The sequence below is a fragment of the Rana temporaria genome, chromosome 6 (assembly GCF_905171775.1).
Source record: "Rana temporaria chromosome 6, aRanTem1.1, whole genome shotgun sequence".
Taxonomy (NCBI): Eukaryota; Metazoa; Chordata; class Amphibia; order Anura; family Ranidae; genus Rana; species Rana temporaria.
In genome coordinates this window covers 122,810,323-122,834,267 of record NC_053494.1, presented here as the reverse complement: position 1 = coordinate 122,834,267, position 23,945 = coordinate 122,810,323, and the positions used below count along the sequence as shown (strand labels likewise).

Genomic DNA, 23,945 nt, shown 5'->3' with positions numbered 1-23,945 from the left:
AGTGCATTAAACACAGATGAATTTTTATCTGGAGCCATAACAATAATAACCCCAACAAAAAAGCCATCTCTGCTTCAAGAGAATGTTTTACTAAAAATATAAAGCAATATCATCTTACAGTAAGCCCTACCGATACGTGCATTTAATTGAATTTTGATTGTAGAAAGGTCAATATTCCCATTAATGTAGTTTCTAAGACCAGCATTAACAGAGACCTTGAGGTTAATATACTGAAATGACACCTGAATGTGAAAATCTCCATGAAGTAAAACTTACTATTGTGAAAGGTATGCTCATAACCTAGAAGACAGCGAACAAATGGAACCTGTGCTGAAGGTGTCAAATTGTCTGTAGCTAATCTTTGGCTAGTACGGTAGTTTTTCTTTTTTAAATTTCCAACCACACGCAGATCTTGATAAAAAAAAATATATATATATTCACTATGTAAAGCTGTAAGAGCAGCTGATTGGTGTGTGACGACAGAATTGTCTGCGTTTTTCCTTATTTCACCACAGCACAGAACATTTGTGTGAGATAATGGAAAAAAAAAAAAACGATCAGACTGCAGTGAGCAAAATAGAAAGTGAATGAAGGAGAAAGCCCCCCTTCCGAGCACAGACCAGCAAAAAGAAAGTCCAGATTGAGACGCCCAGCAGTACAATAATTGAAAGCAGACACTAGGAACTTCAAAAAAGATCCATACCAGATGCAGGGCATGACTCAGAGAAGCGGAACAGATCAGAGGGAAGCTGGACCTAGAGAATGAGTCGTAAGGTGTTCAGTATTTCTGAACAGCTGCCATTTTATGTTGTCTGGGCAGTTCTTTCTAGTCATTTGTGCAACCTCGGGAATACTAATCCCTATTTATTTGTCAGTACATTCAACTGAAAATAAGGTGAGAAATGGAGAGCAATGTCATCCAAAGCATATCCCAATATTTTGGAGGGCGGGTATATGTGCGTACAAGGATCCAACCAACCATGCACCCTCCTGTCCCAGTTGCCAAAACCTGGCAAAACAGGACTTACAGATGTGAGCTCTTTAATAGCCATATTTTGTCTATGGTTAGCTTACAGTGGAGCTAAAGCCTGAAGGTTTTCTACCTTAATGCATTCCCCCATAGCATAGTCTTGCTATGGTGGCACTCGGCATGGGGGAGTAGAGGAGAAAGTGTGGCAGAAGATATGAGAAGTGTATTGGGGCTGCTCTATGCAAAAATCATTGCACAGAGCAGGCAAGTAAAACATGCTTGTTATTGAAAAAAAAAAAAAAAAGCTTTACAATCACTTTAACACGAACCTGAACAAAACTAAGCTTTGTCATATATTATAGAACAACAGTTGTATCAAGGAAAATAGCACTGCTCCAAGCCCTGTATGTGTCAGTATAGTGCTCGGTATTTGTTATTTTTCCAGTACAACTTTAAATACATTTGGTGTATTTGGCAAGTGCACACCTCTTATTATCTTACATTAGAACAATCTACCCAAATGGTCAATTTACCTTCACTGACATTCCATGGGAATAAAAACACATTACTGAATGAACGAGCCCAAAAATACTGGATACTGCAATTTTGGGTATTGGTAAATTTACATATCTATAAAACATCTCTTTTGTCTCTTTGCAATTCATGCATCCTATTGGCTGCACATAACTCACAAAAGGGCTGGTTCATAAGCATTGTAGAATGTACAGCTAGCACAAATTGGTTTGGTTGCCAACAGCAACCAATCAAGTTTCCTCTTTCATTGTATTAAAAGTTAAAGGGGTTGTAAAGGTTCGTTTTTTATTTTCTAAATAGGTTCCTTTAAGCAAGTGCATTGTTGGTTCACTTACCTTTTTCTTCGATTTCTAATTGTTTTTTTCTTTGTCTGAATTACTCACTTTCTGTTTCTCCTCAGTAAGTTTGCCCCCATCATCCGAGCCGTTCTGGCTGGGGGTTAGTCAGCCAGAACAGCTTACTGAGGAGGAACAGGAAGTGAGAAATTCAGACAAAGAAAACATAGAAAAAAAACATTTAGAAGGGAAATCGAAGGAAAAGGTTAGTGAACCAACAATGCACTAGCTTAAAGGAACCTATTTAGAAAAAAAAAAAAACCTTTACAACCCCTTTAAATTAGTATTCTTATTTTTCACTATTGGCTACAACTCCAGGTTTGTGCCCATTTTTTCTAGTTACACTAAACGGTCATGATGGTTACAATGCCAAATTATAGCATCAAACATCCCCAGTGGGGTCTCCAGGATGAAGAATAAACAAATTACTGCAGACTTTAGGGCTATAGTGGGAGGAGAAGAATCACAAACGGCTGCAGGAAAATCACACCATTAAATGCGGTGCAAACCAAATTAAAATGACAAATTGTTGAAGCTTCCATAAAACTTACTATAAACAGCATTTTTGAAATGTCAAAGGAGGCATTATAATTGATTTTTGAATGCCAGAACTCTAACACCTAATTTTAAAGGTTATTCCATGTCATTGTATATATGAATGACCTCAGGAGGTTATATATCTTTCCTTGTACTGTATACTGACACAGTGCTTGATAAACTTCTTTAGACATTACATGGGTTAAAGGAAGATATAGGTCATTTAGGGATGAGTGATTAGTGTTTTGCTAACCAAAGCAATGTGGAATTTTACAGTCTCCAGTGGAACATTAGACAGCAGCGCACTAGGGAGTTAAAAACCGTGACCAAAGAGTCTCTTCCTTTAGTGACCCAAAGACATCTGATATATTCAACCTTTAGTCATCGAGAACCTCAGCCTAGAGTTAGCCAGCCATTAACCTCTGGCAGCTGTACTCTGATTTCTGAAACTTGCGGAAAAGGAAGGAACGCGGAGGTGCCAGTTGTCTACTTCACTCACATAGTCCAAAGATCAAAACTGGCATGTAATATCGAGGGAGGAGATTTGTTTTCAATTTTTTTAAAGTAAGAATAAGGTGAGGACAAGCAGGATTAAGAAGTCAGCACTCGTATGTCTCTGTATTCTAAGGAATGAGGCTATTATGTCACAGCTGTGAATAGACAACCTTCATTTGTAGTACTTCAAAAGATTCTTATTCTGTCCCATGTAATATCAATACACATTTTATTAGTACAGGCTATAAACTATAATATGCAATTAGTGGAACTTAGGTCTTCCATAGATGACTCGTTTCTAACAGCTTTCAATTAGAGATAAAGGAATAACTTGCCTTTATTGTGATCACCAGGGCCAAAGAAATGTTTTTATTTGACTCAGGAGACCAGTGCAAGCAAAGTGAAGGATTGTTTTAAATACCTTTGGGAAAGGGACATTTCTTCTTTGTTGGCAGAGCTTAATGCCCTGTACACACGATAGGTTAGTCTGATGAAAACGGTCTGATGGATTTTTTCATCAGTTATCCGATGAAGCTGACTGATGATCAGTCGTGCCTACTCTCCATCAGTTAAAAAAACGATTGTGTCAGAACGCGGTGACGTAAAACACAACAACGTGCTGAAAAAAATAAAGTTCAATGCTTCCAGGCATGCGTTGACTTGATTCTGAGCATGCGTGGATTTTTAACCGATGGACGTACCCACAGACGATCTTTTTTTCTATAGGTTTTTTATCCATCAGATAATTTTAAAACAAGTTCCTATTTTTTTAACCTATGGATAAATAACCGATGGGGCCCACACACGATCGGTTTGGTCTGATGAAAATGGTCCATCAGACCGTTTTCATCAGACTAACCTATCGTGTGTACGCAGCATTAGCAGGCTGCTAGTGGTACGCAGATTGATTATATTACTAGCAAAAATCTGCCCAAACACGGCTTGCAGTCAGGGTTTTTTTATTTCCATAATGGCACAAGCCAATACCAAGGACAGCAAGGTACAGGGTAGGGGCAGTGCCAAGCCTTAACATCTGGGCATTGGTGGCTAAATTCAGCAAGAAAACTGTGGTGGTAAGGGGTGAAGTGGATGCTACGGAGGGTCAAAAGGCTCTTTATAGTTCAGGAAAACCCAAACCAATCCTTCTTTTCTCTTGTTTGGTGGTCTGTAGAATAAAAAGGGAGCTCTGAACATAAAGCGCGTAGCATGCTGCCTTCAATAGCTTGTACTAAATAAGCAAATGTCACAAGTGGAAGAGCTCATAGAAAAGTGTACCATTATCCAGGTGTCTACGGCAGTGTGCCTCAACCTTTAGTCAGTCAAAGCACCCTAACATTATGCACAATCATAGGGGAACCAATCCGTACATGTAAAAAACAAATAGTTTTACATAAGACAGCAGCATCCACGCATGTAGGGCACCCAACATGACTTATTCTTCCAAACCCTATACACCACCATATACACCTATGCACACTGGTACTGACTGGTATTGCAATGTTTCTCTCCATTACTCAGCTAATGTCACCCCAGTGTTTAAGGAGAGGGACAGTGAATGGGCAAACAAGGATGCCATGCAGGCACTCAACGTCCTCCTTATCAACTGATGACATCATTCATTTTTTGGATGCAGACAGCTGGAATGTTTTAATGGTTCACAATGTAAACCTGTGACTTTGTGTAACTAAAAGACAGGCTTGGTCCACCTGCTGGTATACAATTTTTGGCCAATTTTTTTGTCATTTTGCCAAGGCATCCCAGAAGAAACCTGAAGGCACCCCAGGGTGCATGGGCACCCTGGTTGAAAATGGCTGGTGTGGAGCAACATGATGTCAATTAAAATAGAGCATGGAAATCCAGTATAAGTTAAATCAAATTGGCAGGCATTACCAACAGCTCCGTATTGCTCCAGATTTCTCCAGATTTCCTTCCTCAACTCTTTATACATTAGTATTTTTTTTCTGTAACCATTTGGTCAATCGTTTTAGGAACCAAAATTCTGCTCGCGTAAATGGTCAAAGGAATGGTTTCTAGAGAATAGTAGCTTGCTTACTATTTTTAAAATCTTAAAGATTTAGATTTCCTAACAAAGAGTATAAATCTACATCAATGTTATGACAAATACAGGAAAATGAGTTATGTGCTCAGAGTAACCACTGAAGAGTTATATATTATAAGGACTACTCTTCTTTATTTCCTGTAAAGGCAGTCAAGGGAGATGTGTTTCCCAGATGTGCTGAAGGAAAGCTCCAGAGGCTGTCCGTGAAGCACATCTGGAGAGCAGATATTGGTTTTCAATGTTTCAATGGCACATTTTGAAGCAAGCTTCTTTCAATATACAATATCACAAAGAATTCTCTGATCTATATTATTTTCTGGCCCAGCTTGCCTACCCAGGTATCTAGAATGGGTGGTTGATGTTAAACTATAAAAATAAAGCCTTTGTTTCACTTAAAAAGGGAAATTGCTCAAGGGTGAGTTGGATGATATTAACACATCTTGGAAATAAATACAGTTTCTATATAAAGACAATGTTTGGACTGTATGTACAACTCCTTTTCTAAAGGCTGCTCGTCTTTAGAAAAACAGAAGACATAGCAGGAAAACAAAAGATATGAAGATGTATTAGCAGCAGTTAAAGTACAATTTCCTGGTTCAGAAATAAATAACACAAAGCTAAAAACAATAAAAACAGTGTTATGATAATAGCAAAGAATGCCATTACTAGCCTATATCAAACAGTTGACGTTTAATCTATCTTGACAGTTTAATAATAAGAACACATGCAAAACAACCACCTTTTAAAAACCAAGGAAACAAAGAGAAAAAGCGTAATGATTTAAATACAACAGAATAAAAATGACTTTGTATATAAGACTGATATATTAAAAATTTAGCAGTAAACATGAAAGACTGAGGAGAAAGTAAATCTTTCTGAATATATTGAATTATGGAAAATAGAATTTGTCTACCCAGCTATAAATATATCTAAGCTACAAATATGCTGTTGTGAGAAAAAAGTTGGAAACCCATAGAATATTCTGGATTTCTGCATGAATTACTTATAAACTGTGATCTGAGCTTCATCTATGTTACAATAATAATCAGTCTAATTTAACAAGAATATATAAGAAAACTTGGAAATTAGCCAATATCTTACTAGTGATTAACAATATTGGGCTTTAATAGGCCAACAAGACAGCATCCCTGGTAATTGCTGACTCAACCCATGGAGGGTGTAATCCAAGTGACCCATATGTTTATAAAAAGAGTTGTGGGAAAGAACCCCAAATAATAAGTCACAGCAGGGCCATACAGCTTAATTACGGGATTAAGCGGCATTGGTCCTGCTGTGACTACTTATTTGGGGCTCTGTCCCCCAGCTCTTTTTTCAAATTTAACAAGAAACACCTAGAACATTTTAGATTGCCATATCTTTACGGAAATTTTATACTTTAGAATAGACAACTGAGGGTCCTGTGCTCAATCCCATTGAAATGCTGTGATGTGATCTGAAGCAGATGACTCGAACAGCACAACCCAATAACATATGTGAACTGAAAAAGTTTTATTATTGAGCTAAACACACCTTGTAAGTCCTGCCATGTCTGATTGAAGCTACAATTGTGTTTGGCTGAGGTTGTTATGAATAAAGCAGTCTCACCTAAGGCCGGCCATACATGGGTTGAATTTCGAAATAATTTTCTTTCGCAAATCTTACCTAAGAATTTTGTTTGGATTTTGCACCATTAGTGGGCTGCAGTAACGACTGATTTGAGTGCGTCCATTGAATTTGAGTGATCAGGCATGTTGGATTTTTTAAAAAAAACAAACGATTTTCTAACTAATGATGGAAAAATCGTGTGAGAAATATAATAAAAAAAAAAAAATGCGCATGAGCACAAGAAAAGAAAATTCCCGGGCAAGGAATAATGATTCTCGGCCACGAAAATTATTTATTGTAGCAACATGAGGTGATATTGAAGGCTTGGTTGGTCAAAATTTATTTTTTACGAAAGAAGATTAGTTCGGAATTCGATGTATGGCCTTGCGTAACTGTCAAGAATAAGGGTTCACCTTTCTATCAGATGTCATGATTTGGCAGAAAATTTCTTTCATTAAGAAATGTGAAATATATATTTATATATATATATATATATATATATATATATATATATATATATATATATATATATATATATATATATATATATATACATACAGTAATTTATTATTAATAAAATGTCCTTACCCGTTCTGTCACAACCCAGTATCTCCATCCTCATGCCCATGCCAGCTGGAGACCACCTTTCTGGATAAACGCGGACAAACTGTGCAGCCACTAGCTCAAATCTTCGGACCTCTGGCGTGTCATAGTGCATATTGCCTTCAAACAACTACAAAACCATGGAGCAGACATAAAAAGTCATAAAAAGGGCAATTGAATCAATTTATTTACATGAAATATACCTTTTTGCACTGATAAATTTAGAAAGATAGCTAAAAAGTGTTCTTAGCTTTCTAAGTATGATGAAGATTTGTACATACCTTGGCCTGCTCTGTTTTTGGATCCTTTACAAACTCCCAATCGCTTCCATTCAAGCTGTATCCAACTTTAAATTTCCTAACAAATGCTCTATTTTCAGTGCTGGTGTCTCCCCCGCGAGCTCCCTGTATAATGACCCCTTTGACGGTTTTCACTGCACCCAAATCCACTTGCAGCCATTCCTTTCCTGCATCTTCAGCAGTTATATGAGTGAACCAGCCTGATCGACTGCTGACCAATCGTGCTACACCAGGCTGCCACAGGTATTCCCTGGCAGAAGAAGCTGTAATTTGGGAGTCTGAAATAAGGCCTGACATCATCCCCAACATATTAGAGCAAGGAGAATCTAGAAAACCATAAGAGAAAGATGATTAGAGGGAAAAATCTCAATACGTTTAACCAGTTAACTTTACAGGACAATGAACTGCAGTACACATATAGCACAATAAATAAAAGCAAATCATTACTTTTATATTCAGTCAAACACCAGCCATTTTTTTTCTGCTTTGAATAGAGTGGGAAAAGTTTAGAACTTCTGAGAGATTTTTATTGCCATCTGTGTCTCTATTGCGGGATAGGAAGTACTAGGAGATTTATGGAAGAGTGGAAAACGGGTATAATTTCTGCCGCAGCCCTTAGTGCTAGCCATGCTTTCTTTACTACAGCATCTCATATTTCTTGCACGGTTGTCATTGGGACAGGAAGTTTAGTTAAATCTCTTCAATAGTAAAAAAATAAATAAATAAAAAAGAATCATAGAAAAGGCCAGCATACCAAAGATAAATCCAGATAAAGAGCTTATTACAGTCCTATATGAGAATAAAAACACCAACTTTTCAAGCAACCTTTTTTTTCGAGGCGACAAGCAGAGACAATATGAACAATTTTTTTTATTCTGATGTGAGATTTTAGTAGGCTTTTTATCTGGATTTTACCTGCGCTGGCCTTCTCTACTACTGAGATTGCATGGTTTTCATAAATGCACCCTTACATAAGGGTTTTTTAAAGGTTTATGTTATATGGTTGATATAGGTTAAGGTACAACATCCTAACTGAAATACATTTTCCCACTCTATCTAAAAGTAAAGAAAAAAAACATTTGGCTGGATTTGGACTTTAAAGTTGTTGTAAAGTCAGAAGTTTTTTTTTTATCTTAATGCATTCTGTGCATTAAGAAAAAATGTTTTCTGTGTGCAGCAGCCCCCCTCGGGTCCCCAGCGCTATCCACGAGTGTCTTGGCCATCTAAGACTCTCCTTCTGATTGGCAGAGACACAGAAGCAGCGCTATTGGCTCCCACTGCTGTCAATCAAGTCAGTCAGCAAATCTGGAGAGAGAGGGGCCTGGGGATCCATGTGTGAATGGACATGTGGAGCTATGACTCGGCTTGGGTGTTCCCATAGCAAGCTGCTTGCTGTAGGGGCACTCAACCTGAGAAAAGGAGGATCTGTGAAGCTCTGTGCAGAACCACAGACTTTTTTTACTCAAGCTGTGGCTGCCCTAGAAAGAAAACAAACTGTAATACATTGAACGCCTTTTGTTTTTATGCACCTGGAATATATTTACCAGATTTAAACTGAAGGCTCAACTGGGATTTAAATGTGCAATCATTTTAGAAACAATACCTGTAATCTGGCAGCCATATAGCTCCACTCTCAAAGCTATTCCACTATGCCATGTCTGGGGACGGAAGCGCACAAATCGGGTTAACACTGGCTGAGGAATCTTGTTCAAAACCACTTCTGTTGCGTCATTGTTCCCAGGAAAAATCTACAAAGTATAAAAGGAAGAAGATGACAGACGCGGCTAAGGATATAGTATATTTACAGTACATTTAGCTATACGATTACATTTTGGAATGAAGTGAATTAAAACAAACCAAAAAAAGGATAATAAAGAAAAATGTGAACATAAATGTGGTCTACCCACACACATCATTAGGGTAATGTTCTCTGTACATTCAAACATGCAATCTCTTTGATGGCGCTCAGTAAATAGGGCTAATTATCCTGATATGGTTAATGATTTAGCCCATTCAGTACCACAAGTAAAATGTTCCATGTAAACAATCGCCACAAACTTCCATGAAAGCAGAGTTTACTTTTTCCATGAGTATAAAGCGATCAAGGAAAGATATGCACTCCCCATACAAATGAGATGCAAAATGAGTCGAGTGACTTGATGGGAAAGGCAGAGGACAGAGTATGGGATTCCTGGCATTAATTAGAGTTAATAAGTTGAAAAGACTTCCTTTGGAGATGCAGTGAAAATACCATAGCTTTGTGTTAGTGGGAAAACATCCTGTTCGCAGCTATAACATCGGAGTTTCAGCTGAATGCCTTCTACAGCATATGGTAAATGTTCATCTATACTCAAAACAACATCCCAATATGCTGTTTAAGAGAATAATATATTACAAATTTAAAATTGAACTAAATGTTATTTTTTACAAGTTATAGTTTAAAAAGAGTATGCACCATTTACTGAAGAGGCCTTGTACTCGGCTATCCTGGATTTGGGAAACTGGAAAATAACAACTGAACCCCTAAAACACAGGCACCCCCCTCAACATTGAACGTCATGTCAATCAGTACATTCCTGTGCTGGGACACTGATGCCTTTCAAAGGGTTGGCGCATGAGAGGCAAGTATGTCAACAAGGGGTTACGTATACAAAAGGAAGGGTTAGGGTTTGGGTCAATGTTACAGAAAGGGTTGGTTTTAGGGTTGCATAGAGACATAGCATTGGGCTGCTGGGAGGGTTAGTATTTTAGTTAAGATTACAGGGAGAGTTAGCATTTAGGGTTAAGTTTAAAGGTTTGGGTAATGCTTATAATGTTGGTGTTAGGGTAACAGGGAGGGTTAGTGTTAGAGTTACAGGTAGGGTTGTTATTAGCATTAGGGTTACAAGGTGGGTGACTTCCAGAGACTGGATTGTATGGAGTGTTATGGTTACAGGAGAGATTAGTGTTGGGGTTACGGGAAGGCAATTTCTACTTGCGACTAGCAAGCAAAAAAAAAAAGGGTGGCGATCTGTCTTTTGAATTTTCGGATTGTTTGTACAGGGCATTAAGGATTGGATTACAGAAGGGTTAGTATGAAGGGGCCTTAGAGAATGCCAAAGATCTCTCTCTGTAGGGACTCAACACTGCAAACCACCAGCTTAGATCTCGTCACTGAAATGTGATGTATCAAACTATATATTGTTGCAGTGGTGTTCTTCTTTTGGACTGGATTGGAAAGTGGGGTTCTGCAAAGAAACAAATTTAAGGCACATGAAGTGTGACAAATAAAATGGTGTCCACTTCCAAGGTCACTGACTATTTTGTAGTAAAATAACCAGTTATCAGCAACTTACAAAATGCTGCAAGTGCCCATTGTATTCATTTGTATTATTTCCTATACTTGTACATATATATATATATATATATAGTGTACATATATATAAAATCACTTATGAACATCCACATATATTTGGTATTCCTTGCAGGATCTCTCTATTCAGCTGCATTTTGCTTTTGGCCACGATAAGCTGGCCGTTTTTTCATCTACTCCATGTTCTTTAAATCTATGACTACAACAACAAGCAAGTACATCAGTCACACATCAATCATACTGTGTGATGTTAAAACTGCGGCTGATGACACCTTATTCTGTCTGGACTAGACTCATCTAATGTTACTCCATCATTCTAGGTAGATATATAACAAATCCAAAGCTGGATATCGCACCAATAAAAGAGAAATGTGAAGCCCAGTCTTTGTAAGCATAGAGATGAAGACAGAGAAGCAAATAAGATAAATGAACAGCACATTAAAGACTTAATTACACTTGTACTATTCAAATGTTGTGCCTACAAATTGCCTTCTCTTCTTACCTCTTACATTTTTCATTGTGAAAAGCCTTTGAGCGATTTCTTCTAGGTTCCTAATTTTTCAGCATACATCATTTCTCAATGCATCTGGCAGTAATTTTCCAGGTGAAAATTACAGGTGCTAGTCACCAATGAGCTGAATATTTTCTACATTCCTCCCAGCTATGCCAATTTGTAAAGGCACTCTTCCCCTTTCTTTGCAATCAAATCCCTATGCCCTTCTTTCTTCCTGTCTTTCTGAATAAACTACCACATTAGCTCCCAAAGGGCCTATTGTTCCACTACATTCCGAGAAACTGAAAAACCCTGTGTGTTACTGTTATTAAATTATAAATAATAGGGCTTTATGGAGATGGCGAGTATGCCTAATAAGATTGTGTAACAAAAAAAGAAAAGACTATCGTTCTAACAATGTTTTCATGTTATACCGTATTTAGGATGTACCATGAAACAGTCTGCAGCCCCCAGCCCCAAACTGCCCACCCCCTTACAGAATCCAGAAGTTCTTCTTTCTGCAGGCTCCTGTCAATTTGTGAATTCAGAATCTGTGAATGAAAAAACTACAAGTCCCATCTACCACTATGGCACAGGGGCTAGTAGTTCTCAACAGGGCTGGACTGGGACAAAAATTTGGCCCTGGACTTCATCCAGACTGGCCCATTTTGACAGGTCTCTCCCTTGGGGCCTGGACAACTCCCACACCCCCCCCGGCCACCCAAGCCCCCTCTCCCCCTTCACTAGCCACTAGCTGTATTACTTTATTAGAGTAGAACGGCTGGTACTGGTACTTTTATAGGCAGTACCAGTGGGGAAGCTAGACATTATTTCACCTGGGGAAAATAATCAGTTCGGTGCCCCACCTTATGGGACAAGATTAGGCAGAAGTGAGAAACTCCCAGGTCATAGCGGTTGAGTCAGCTGTCTGTCCCCTCCCCCATGCTCCTCTGTCCTCCCCCCTGCTTCTCTGGTCCTCCTCCTGCTTCTCTGTTCCCCCCAGGTGAGCGCTGCGGGAAGGGAGAGGAGGTGAGTGCCGGCGGGAAGGGAGAGACAGAGGAGCGGAGGGGGGCGGTGGACCGCTGTCACTGAAGCCGGCCCACTGAGCCACCGGCCCACCAGGAAACTCCCTGTAGTCCCAATGGCCAGCCCATCCCTGGTTCTCAATAGAGCACAATTGTGGTGATGTCATAGAACTTGTAGAGCTTTGATACTTCCTCCAGCTCTGTGACTAAAGATCTGTATCTTGGTATGGACCTGCGGCTGGTAGAATAGTCTGCAGCAGCCAAAGCATTGGACCTGCAATCCACTGATCGCAGCTGCAATGCTTAGCAGGCTCCAGTGCAAATTAATGATAAATGCACATTATTGTTTATCAATATTTTTTTTGCAAAATGTGGAGTTAGCCTTTAAAGTGGAAGTCAAAACACCAGCATATTTGCATAGTTCAGAAGAGAAATCCGTGACCTCTTCAAATACTTTCCGCTAATAAAGAATCACTAAAATTGACTATAAAATGGGCAGCACAATGGCTAAGTGGGAAGCACTTCTGCCTAGTACACAGGTGTCAAACACATGGCCCGCGGGCCGAATCTGGCCCTCCGGGCCATTTTATGTGGCCCTCGCACCTCTCCTGCAGCTGCGATGTAAGGGAGAGTGGGGGACTCGACTTCTGATGGTGGGGTGGCTCTTAACATCTAATGTAAGGGGAGGGGATGCGCTGGACATCTAATCTTACAGATACAACTGGCCCTTTTGAGGGCAATCATAATGCTGATGTGGCCCTCTGTGAAATTGAGTTTGACACCCCTGGCCTAGTAGCATTAGGATTGTCGGTTTGAATCCTAACCATGGCACTACCTGCTTGGAGTTTTCATGTTCTCCCTGTGTCTGAGTGGGTTTCATCCAGGTACTGCAGTTTCCTTCCACACTCCAAAGACATGCTGGCAAGTAAATTGGCCCTAGTATGTGTAAAACCTGGTACACACGATCGGATTTGCCACAGACTTTTGTCCGAAGGGTGTTGGCCATGAACTTGTCTTGCATACAAACGGCAAAGAATTGCCAGCCAACAAACACAAAACTTTTTTTCAGCTCTTTAGCCTCATCCTTTGGGCAACTTTTGCTAATATTGTGTTATGGTTAGAATTTCTTCTGAGCATGTGTGTTTGTAGCTTGGATTTTTGTCCGACGGATCTGTCAGTATCACAGGACAGCCATAATAATATAGTTAAAACATCATTAAGTTGGAAAAGCAACAAAAAGCTTCAAATTCGCATTCTTTTATGTTAAATATGCTGAGGCAATCCAAACAAAGCACACTTGAAGGACACAGTTATGCTGGGTATTTAACTTGTGCCTCCTTCTGTCATCTGTGCATTTGAACTGCACCTGTAGGCCCTTTGTAGGATTAACTGCCCCCTCCTTCCATAAATACATATAGAGAGTGGGTGAGGGAGAAAGTGCTTCAGAAGTCTGTGTACTAACAGGATTAGGATTTGAAGACTTCATCTGAGCGGAATTTAAGGATTGTAGTGGAAAAGAATTACAGAAAAGAAATGACTTCAGCTGGAAGGGCTGAGAAAAACAAGATGGGTATTTAACCGACAATCCCACCTGCATGAACAAGCGCTCAGTACTAATTTATTACATAGTGTCATTTTAATGACAGAGCTAGCCAATCGTTCAGATTTTGTGTGCATGCATGTGTGTTACTAAATCAAAGTCTGCGCTGAATTATAAACAGGGTTGAAAATCTGGAATAGTTTCTCATATCACAAGGTAATTTCACAAATTATCACCTTCAAGCCTGGGTCTGAATGCTTTAATGGGCATTTAGCTCGATCATATCACATAAATACCTGTGAAATATTATAATGTTTATGAGGTCTGGTATATTTAAGTATTCAGTATATTGATTTTGCACATACTGTATACATAATTCACGAAATTTAGGCAATTGTTTGTACCTGTAGCAGTTATACAGATCTTTTCTTGACTTACTACTCTTGGGGCATAATCAAAGATACCAGTAATGTCTTATCTTAGGACAACTTTCATGTGAATTCATGCATGATGAATATTTCGTAATGCTGGAATTAGCATGGAATTACCATGGAAACATCATTTTTTTTCTACAAGCGGCAGGATTTCTGCATAAGAGAATACACACTTATGGTTATCTTGTTTTACTAAGAGCAAAATACACTGATAGGTATGGTGATAAAAATAACTTCTCTGGTATCTTTATATGAAACTGACCTAAAGTACATGATGAAAAAATGAATGCTGCTGCCATTGCTTACATCTTTTTCAAAATGCTAGTTGCCTGCTCGCTATGCTGACCACAAAATCTATCCTTGCCGTGGGGCCCTCCGAACTGCAAGGGTTAACTGCTTATTACGTTTAGGGTGCAGGAATAGAGAGTAATAGTTACATTACTTCTTGCTCCTATACAATCATTCCTGTTAAGCTGAAAGTTGGGTTTTACATTAGATGCCACTAATCTCACCACACATTTAGTCACCAATATTGGGGAGCATTCTCTTGGCCACGTTAAACATTTTCAGTCAATAGACTATTGTTCACCCTTGTCAGGGCAAAAATATTCAAGAAATATTACAATGCATCTCAGTGTGTGTTAGTAGAAATAAACATTGTCTGTTTTTTTTTTTTTTTTCTAAACACCCTTTAAAGTCGATGAACAGCTCAGCACATAATCATTTTGATGGAATTTCAAAGCACATACCAAATTTAAATAAAACATTCCACATTTTCTATTTCAGGCTGCCACGTGATTTATCCCATGACATGATTCAAATCATGCAAAAAATATCTTGCATTTGCCTTGCAGAGGCCCAGTATTTGGGAAAAATATAGGAAGTGATGTACAATTGTACAAGAATATGGGCATTGAGTCCTTCTTGCCAAAAAATATCCCTAGCAGCAGATAACCTGTTCTGAGGCTCCTCTTTTGCTATCTGCATGTACAGCCTTGAGAACTCATTAGGCAGGCTTCCCCTCGCTATCCTTTTGTATTTAGTATGCTGTATTAGTGCCGTTGACAGCAGGAAGGGAATTCATGTCTGGTTTTTGCATTCTGCATTAGGCATTTCTGCTTTGCCATATTTCACACAAGCAAGAGCGGTATTAGAGAGGTATTTACAGGTGATTTACCTATTATGGCCCTTGACTCACTTAATAAAAATACAAAAAACAAAGAAGAATAGAAATATATAGACACATACATACATACATATACATATATATATATATATATATATATATATATATATATATATGTGCACACGTTTGCTTCTAACATTCCAATTTTACAGCACTTTCATTCCAGATTTGATGGTTATAACAGCTAGAGAACAAGGCTCTACGCTTAATTACATTCTTCACTTCACTGCCTATTACAGCCTTTCCCAGCAGACCAATCAATACATGTGCACTACTGTTTTTGTGAAGTGTGACTCTTAAAGAACTTCTTCATTAACACGTGCCTGGCGCTTCCTATGTTACAAATGTGACTTGTTATACCATGCTTGGAAAGTTGAGGCAATGGAAAGCTGTCAGAAAGATTAACATATTAAGCAAAGGTCTTTACTAAATAAGGAAGAAAATGTATTCAAGAAGGTAACTAAAAATCTTTAGTATGGCTTAGTCTTCACAATGTTTGCATTTTGTGAAGATTTATTTGACACTTGAATGGAAAAAAAAAAAGACATTAAGAAAAACCTTACCATAATCGAAAAATGGTCTTATAAACTAAAACGGTTTAATTGGCTATGAAAAAAATAGTGGGGACTGAAAGAAAGGCGATTGTAGAAGGTGATGAAAAGCAGTACGCAAGGAAGATAAGCTGGTCAAAGTCAGATTGAAATTCGGCTGGTTTAGCAGGGTCCATTTGGATTTTGATTCGTGTGTGGTTGTCCCTGTTCGACATCATGTACATAAATCAAAATTGGGGTTGATTTACTGTAGGCAAATAGACTGTGCACCTTGCGAAGTGCTGTTGCCCTCTGCAAGTGCAGTTGCTCCAGAGCTTAGTAAATGAGGTAAGGCTTCACTTTAGTAAATCAACTGCTATTTCTCTTTACTATGTTATAAAGCAGGGGTGCCCAATCAGTGGCCCAGGGACCACATGTGGCTCACGACCTCCTGCTCTGGGATGGAACAGAATGCTGTTATTAGATTAATTTATTACTAAAATCACAGTGTATATATGGGCATATCTGTTCTGCAGTGGTTACTGGGCTGCTTTCAAAATGTAATTTCAAAATTACCTGCACTAAGCGTTACACATTCTGAAAGTGCACCAAACATGCAGAATCTAATAGAAGTCTATTGCAAAGTGCAGTAAAGCCAAAGGTACACTGCATTGGTAAATCACAGCACATCAGTGTGAAAGCAGCCTTGGGCCCCTTTTACACAGTCAGTCCATCCCAATTGGACCCTCCATTCACCTCTAAGGAGTGGCAGATGTAAACCGACTTGTTTCCTACCTCCAATCTGATCCTCTAAAAAAAGAATATAGTGGGCTGTGTCCGTGTCCGCTCTGCATATGCAAAAGGTTGGGCACCGCTGATTTAAAGTCTCTCCCGTAGTTTCTCACACTTTCTTTTTTTGGTGGATACCTTGGATTTTTCCCCTCTCTTTTTTTCTGTTTTGGCCACTTAGAAGATCACTACCCCATAAACACTAAACCCCTAAATAGGCTTTCCTCAGAAAAACCCAATATAGTGTACAGGTACATCTGACTTTTGTAAGGGTTTTCCCTGGAACATTGTCAGTATCTTCGACTAAGCTGCTATCTTTATGTACAGTTGTTGATACCCAGAACCACACCATCCTGACACTAGATATTAGACTGTTGTACTAGGCGCGCCCCTTACAATAATGTGTATTTTATTTTTTCACAGCAGGAGCCAAAATAATTTATATTCCTTTAACACATGTCTCAGTTCATTATGACGCATTGTTGTTGCGCACTTCGTAACAAAAATGGAAAATTGTTCATTTTCGACTGGCCTTGCATTGTTAATGCAGACCTACTCAACCCAACACAAGTGGTATAAATGGGCCCCAAATCTCCACAGACAGTAGTACAAATTTCACAGGGGTCAAATATATTCTCAACTCTATCCAAACCTAAAAAAGGTTTGGGTTAGAGATACACTTTAAAGTAATACTGCAGCTAGGTCAGAGGTAGAGAAAGACAAAGCATGGAGTTGAAGGAAACAAGAAATTCAGAGAATAGCTGGCAGTCAATATAACTGAACCCTCTGTGACATAGACAAGGCTTTGATAGGGAGGCATATCATAGAAATGTTACAACTTACTATTTATTTGCACCCCAATATTGCCAACATCCACTAATTTATGGGGAGATTCAGTTTCATGGCTGCCTAAAATATTTTTGTTGCTATACTGAGCTCTCCCTCAAAGCAATGATTGATACCCCTGTTAATTATCAATTATTAAGTGCTTATTAAAAGGATTGAGTACTAACACGTTTATCAATTTGCTGGCACCTGAGGTCATACATATTGGAAGGATTTTCATTTTTTTTTTTTTACTCCTCTGGGAAATATTTGCACTTTTTCTATTTCCCTCTGCTAGGAAAGTACATTTAAGCTCTGATTTCTTGTTCCAGCTGGCAAAGGGCCCACCCATCAGGCGGCAGGGAGTAATTCAGAGATGCCTTTAATGGCCTGACACATATATAGACTTGTATACATTTATTTAAATGCCAGCCTCTTTTGTGGCGCTGAGTCAAGATGCGGCAGATATGACAAATCTACTTGGCATGCCGTCTTAGATCATGATACTGCAGTGATCCGCCATGATGCTCCACTAAAAGGTTCCTTGCATTAAATAATCTTTTTTTATGCTGATTCGTTTTTTATGTCTAAAATACTTAAGCTGACAATGTAGATTTTTTTTTTCTCTGAGTCATAATGAATTAACAACTATTTTAAAGGGAAAAATATCTGAAAAACAATCTAGTAGTAATTAAGGAGCCCTAATCGAGTGCACCTATCAGTAATTTTGGAAGTCTGCATAAATACATTAAAGACATTTAACAATATGCAGCAACTTCATAATTAAACAAATGCTGCCTTTTATCATTAAATATTTGCAGGCAAGTGACTGTGCCTAGGCAGAGAGGTGTAATCTAGGAGAATATCCTCTGCTGCAGGCATTCTCCTCTCTCCCAGTGGTTGCTCTGACTCTTAACACTATGACTTGTGCGACTCTGCGAGCTGCGTTTTGCGCAGGCACTGCAGTCCATTCATTTCAGTCTCCGGAAAACGCAGAGAAAGGGTCCATGCTCCTTTTCGGAAACCGTGGCCCATACAGAGCCCAAAAGTGTGACTCTGCGAGCTGCGTTTTGTGAAGGCACAGCAGTCCATTAATTTCCGCCTCCAGAAAACGCAGAGAAAAGGTCAATGCCCCTTTCGGAAACCGTGGCCCATACAGAACCCAAAAGTGCAGTGTAGTTCCCAGTACAGAGAAATTGTGCTGCGTTTTCCAAGCAGGTGCCATTAGGAATAATGGTACCCCACGCTTCTCCTGAGTGGCAGCTAATTTTTCTGTGCGGGTGGATGCAGCTGCGGGAACAGGTGCGGACCTGTGGCGGCACCAACTCGCACAAATGTAAACCTAGCCTAAAACTTTGTAGCAAGTCACAAGATGAGATGCAGCTGCAGATGGCCGAACTGTGTGGGACAACATATGTAGATCATAGAACATAATTCTTATACTAGGAATTACATAATTGCGGCATCTAGGGAAAGGGTTTTAGTCTAGAAAGCAGATGCTGACTGATGGTAAGCACTGTGATCTCTTTTAAAGGAAATACATTTAAAGCAAATGTTAAGCCCCGTACACACGATCGGAATTTCCGATGGAAAAAGTCAGACAGACTTTTTCCATCGGAAATTCTGACCTTTCTTTTCCCCCTTCGGACATTTTTCTGAGGAATTCCGTCAGAGTTTAGATGGAGAACGTGTTCTCTTTTACTCTGATGGAATTCCGTCGGAATTCTTAAGTTGAGTTTGGTCGGACAAAGGTCCGATCGTGTGTACGGGGCTTTAGACTTACCTAATATTTAGTATACATGCATGTAACATAAAACATACATTTAGCCCAGGTTCACACTGCTGTGTTTTGACATGCGATTTGTCAAATCAGTGGCATTTGCCGGCAATGACACTGTCCTAATCAGTGCGACGTCACACCGATTTCAAAAAGTAGTTTCTGTACTACTTTTTTTTGCGATTTCGGCACAGATGTCTCTGTAATCACGGCCGAAATCGGGACTGCCAGCGGGAGGTTATATTGTGTGAGTTCAGCTTGCACGACTTCACTACCGCAGCCCAGTGTGAACCTGGGCTAAATCTTATAATAGGACCACTTCAAGCATCCCATAATCTACAGTTCGTAAGAACAAATGTATGAAAACTGCTTTTAGACCTTAGTTCTTTCTTCTGTTAGGCCGCGTACACACGATCGGTCCATCCGATGAGAATGGTCTGATGGACCATTTTCATCGGTCCAAACCGATCGTGGGTGGGCCCCATCGGTTAGTTAACCTTCGGTCAAAAAAATAGGAACTTGCTTTAAAATTGAACCGATGGACGCCTAACCGATAGGTCAAAACCGATCGTTAGTATGCAAAAGCCTCGGTTAAAAACCTGCGCATGCTCAGAATCAAGTCGACGCATGCTTGGAAGCATTGAAGTTTTTTTTCAGTTTTACGTCACCGCGTTCTGACACGATCGGTTAATTAACCGATGGTGTGTAGGCGCGACGGACCATCAGTCAGCTTCATCGGTTAACCGATGACAACGGACCGTTCTCATCGGATGGACTGATCGTGTGTACGAGGCCTTACAGTGGCAATCAGGAACCATTTTTTGATGACCGCTGAAGCAAATGAAACAAAGATCTGTGACAACCAATTGGGTTTTAGCTTACTCTATCAATATACTGTTGAAAAATAAACCACAAAAGTGGTTCAATTGACTGCTGTGGAAAACGCGTTCACGTCTCCTCTATCCAACATACTTCTACATTTCTAATGAATGTCAGATAAGCTAGACTTTCTACTTGCTAATGAATGTCAGATAAGCTACATAACATCTTTAAGATTACAGAACAAGTCCAGATTAATATATGACTAACTAGTGCTAGATACTGTATATCATGACCTGGATAAATGAGAACCTTCGGAGACATAACATTAAAAGCCTAAAGTTGAAACTATTCCCTGTTTAAGAGGCACAGCCAAGTTATCATAGTTCTTAGTGTAGTAGGATGTTTTCATGTTGAAATAGCCTGCAGTGTATTGTGTGTCACGTGTGGGGCAGGAAATGGGGTGTTGTGACCCTGATCCACTACCTCATTCCTCCTGAATGTTTGTATTCTACTGCTGGTACAAAAACACGGGTTAACCATCCCATGGGATCGTGTTGCACACACAGAACATAGTACATTTCCTTCCAAAAGCTACAGATGGTAGTAGCAGACGGAAGACTCAATACATCTCTGCCAAGTGTGATTGCTATAACAGATCCTATTTCCCTGACAGGCTGCATCACTTTTACTTTATACTGACCCCCCCTTGTAAATTTATTGGATATATTATGGATCAATGATAGAGATCCATAAATTGCAATATTTTGCCATGTTTATCAAATCTGATCACATTCAGCCATCTGCTCACTGCATAATACATTTTTACTTTAAAGATGCGGTTAGGAATTCTTTGACAAAGGAGAGAAGCAAAGCTTACAGATTGTACAAATGCGGTATATGTCTGGGTGGTATGTAAAAGACAATGACAGAGATAAAACTTTGCAAACTGGTTTGGAAGATTCTAGTTTATGACTGCTGAAATTCAGTAATTCATTCCAACTTGTCTTGGTGAACATACCTTATACAGTAAAACCTTGGTTTGAGAGTAACTTGGTTTGAGAGCGTTTTGCAAGATGAGAAAAATGTTTTAATACATTTTGCCTTGATATACAAGCGATGTCTTGATATAAGAATAGCGTCATGTCACAACTGAGTATAAAAGAGAGGAGAGGAGCCTCCAAGTGTAGCAATATGGTTACATTTAATGAAGGAACAACATTTAGCAACTTACAATCCAAGGTTTTACTGTACAGGGGGTCCCCAAATTACAAACATCCGAGTTGCAAAAAACTCCTACTTACAAACGGTGGTGTTAGTGAGAAGTTTCAAGAATCCTGCACTCCATCCTTAGCCATCCTTGCACATAAACGCTGAAAAACAACCTAATTACCTGCCTGCCTCTCTCCATACCCTGCTGTGTCCTGTGCCTCTATTGCGGCAATCCCGCACACCCGTCACCATCTTCCTGGCTTGTGCCTTGCTGGAGTGAGACATCCTGGCCTGGCTGCGAGTTAAGGCCCCCCCCCCCCCCTCGTCATCCTGCCTGCCCATCCACAGGCCTGGTACGGTCCGGTGGCCTGCCAGGCCGCTAAAACCGCCTGGTCCAGCCTAGTGCGGCCTAGTGAAGCCTGCAGATCATCGCTCTTTCCTGCGCCGCTGTTCCAACTTAAGAACAAACCTACAGTCCCCATCTTGTTCGTAACCCGGGGACCCCCTGTATATAGTGTGTTCAAGAAGCATTGTTAATTTAGGCAGCAGAAGTTTGTGGTCATATTATGCAATAGTGAATTCATTTGTTTAGAGTTTTTTAGCTTTGCAAACTACAGTTTAAACTGTACCTGTTGTACATTCTTTTTTAGGTAAAGCCTACAGCAGGCACCTCTGAGGGTCTATTTACTGCATCTGAACAACTTCAACCTAGAAAACATTGATGCAGGCATCAATCCTATTGCTTGGTTCCTGTCCTGCTCCCTCCCAATGGTGGGCCAATAGTAGGATGCCTGGGTCAGGTCCAGGAGGACCAGTGATCAGAAAGCTGGTTGGTACATGCACTGTAGGTATCAGTGTCAAACGGGCATTGAACAGGGGATCAAATTACTCTATTTTCAGGGTAAAAAAGTGAGTGTTATACGCCAATAAATATAGTAAATCGTTTCTTCCCAATAATGCCCCGTACACACGATCGGACCTTTGTCTGACCAAATTCACATCGGAATTCCGTCGGAATTTCATCGGAGGAAATTCCGATGAATTCTATCGGAGTTTACATAGAGAACATGTTCTCTTTTCCTCCGATGAAATTCCGTCGGAATTCCGATGTGAATTTGGTCGGACAAAGGTCCGATCGTTAGTACGGGGCATTATTGGGAAGAAACTATTTACTGTATTTATTGGCGTATAACACTCACTTTTTTACCCTGAAAATAGAGGGTCGACTGTGCCTGCGTGTTATACGCAGGGGGTTGTGGAAAGTTTTTTTCCTGAAACTTCCATCTTAAAGTTAGGGTGCGTGTTATACGCCGATAAATACGGTAATTGTCCACTCAGTAAACCTCATGGCTGTGAAGTAGGCACAGAAATAGATTGTAATAATATTCCCCACTACAGATTGCATGAGACAATCCTGGTGTGTAAAATAACATGCCTACATACCACATGTCTCCATAAAAGAAAGAACATGCACGTTAGCCACAATTTTTATTTTTATAAGATCTCCTGCTTGAGAAATTGATTTCAGGAGTCATGTTCTAAGTTTTAGGCCTCGCTAGTTCCTGAACAGCATCTTCATGTGGTTTCTTGATTGTTTTCACAGCATGTGGATGGACAGAGCATAAATTCTCCACAAATTCCATCTGAAGAAAGGGACACAACTATGGGAAAACATTTTCCCTTTGACTTACTGTCAAGAAGAGTACGGCTGTTCAAAAACAGGTCTCCTTTGCTTTTCTGACAAGTGCCAGAAACCCTTGCTGTAGACTTGCCTGTTAGCCAGTGTTTTTCACAGCCAGAAAGATTGGTGACACACTGCACGACAAATAGTTTTATTTCAAGTCAATTGGAAACAGCTGCCCTAAATATCATTTCATAGAGGAATTCGAGTGTGATGAAACATCGCAATAAATGAGTCAGCAACAGAAATCTGGTGGCTGGCTAGACTGTCAGTGTTAGACATCAAGTCTTTATTGGTTTAACAGAATGTCCACGTGGGTAGAGGGACACAGCTGATATATCCAAACTTCATGGCATTCAGCTTGGGCTGTCCACGGGGACCCAGTTACTTTCCCGTGCTTGTGCACAGTCTGTCAGCATCGCTGCACTCAGTGGTAACATCTTACTGTCTTCACATTATTTACCTCTAGAGACTGCATACATCTGATGATTTTTTTTTTTTTTTTAACTGCCAACCCTCACAAAGCCAGTTTTAATGCTCCATCAAAATGCTAACCCAAACACTTCATCCTGCACTACAGAAAAGAACTAACAGTGCATGTAAACTGGTTCACCGTGTATTACAAAAAAGAGCAAACATAATCTAAACTTCAATCTGTGATGCGTCCATGTAGACACACCTTTGGGCTTTCTAGAAGTGATTGAAAATCAGGCATGAGAAACAATGTAAATGTTAGTAACCTCTTAAACTTTGCTGTTGCATATTGCCAAACTCTGCAATTCATCACAACTTGGCTATGTCTCCCGTTAACTAACTCTCGTTCTTTTTGTGATGTGAGTTTATGG

General features: G+C 39.7%; 1 protein-coding gene across 3 annotated transcripts in view; it reads right to left on the bottom strand.

Annotated features, from left to right (window-relative positions):
• Positions 1-23,945, bottom strand: part of NRP2 (neuropilin 2) — a 181,308-nt gene that overhangs the window by 66,086 nt on the left and 91,277 nt on the right. For all 3 annotated transcript variants that reach the window (XM_040357294.1, XM_040357293.1, XM_040357292.1), the window contains exons 8-10: positions 9,041-9,185; positions 7,420-7,763; positions 7,124-7,268 (exon numbers count right to left, since the gene is read on the bottom strand). In XM_040357294.1, the coding sequence (XP_040213228.1) occupies positions 7,124-7,268; positions 7,420-7,763; positions 9,041-9,185 (634 nt within the window). The remainder of the gene's footprint in view (positions 1-7,123; positions 7,269-7,419; positions 7,764-9,040; positions 9,186-23,945) is intronic.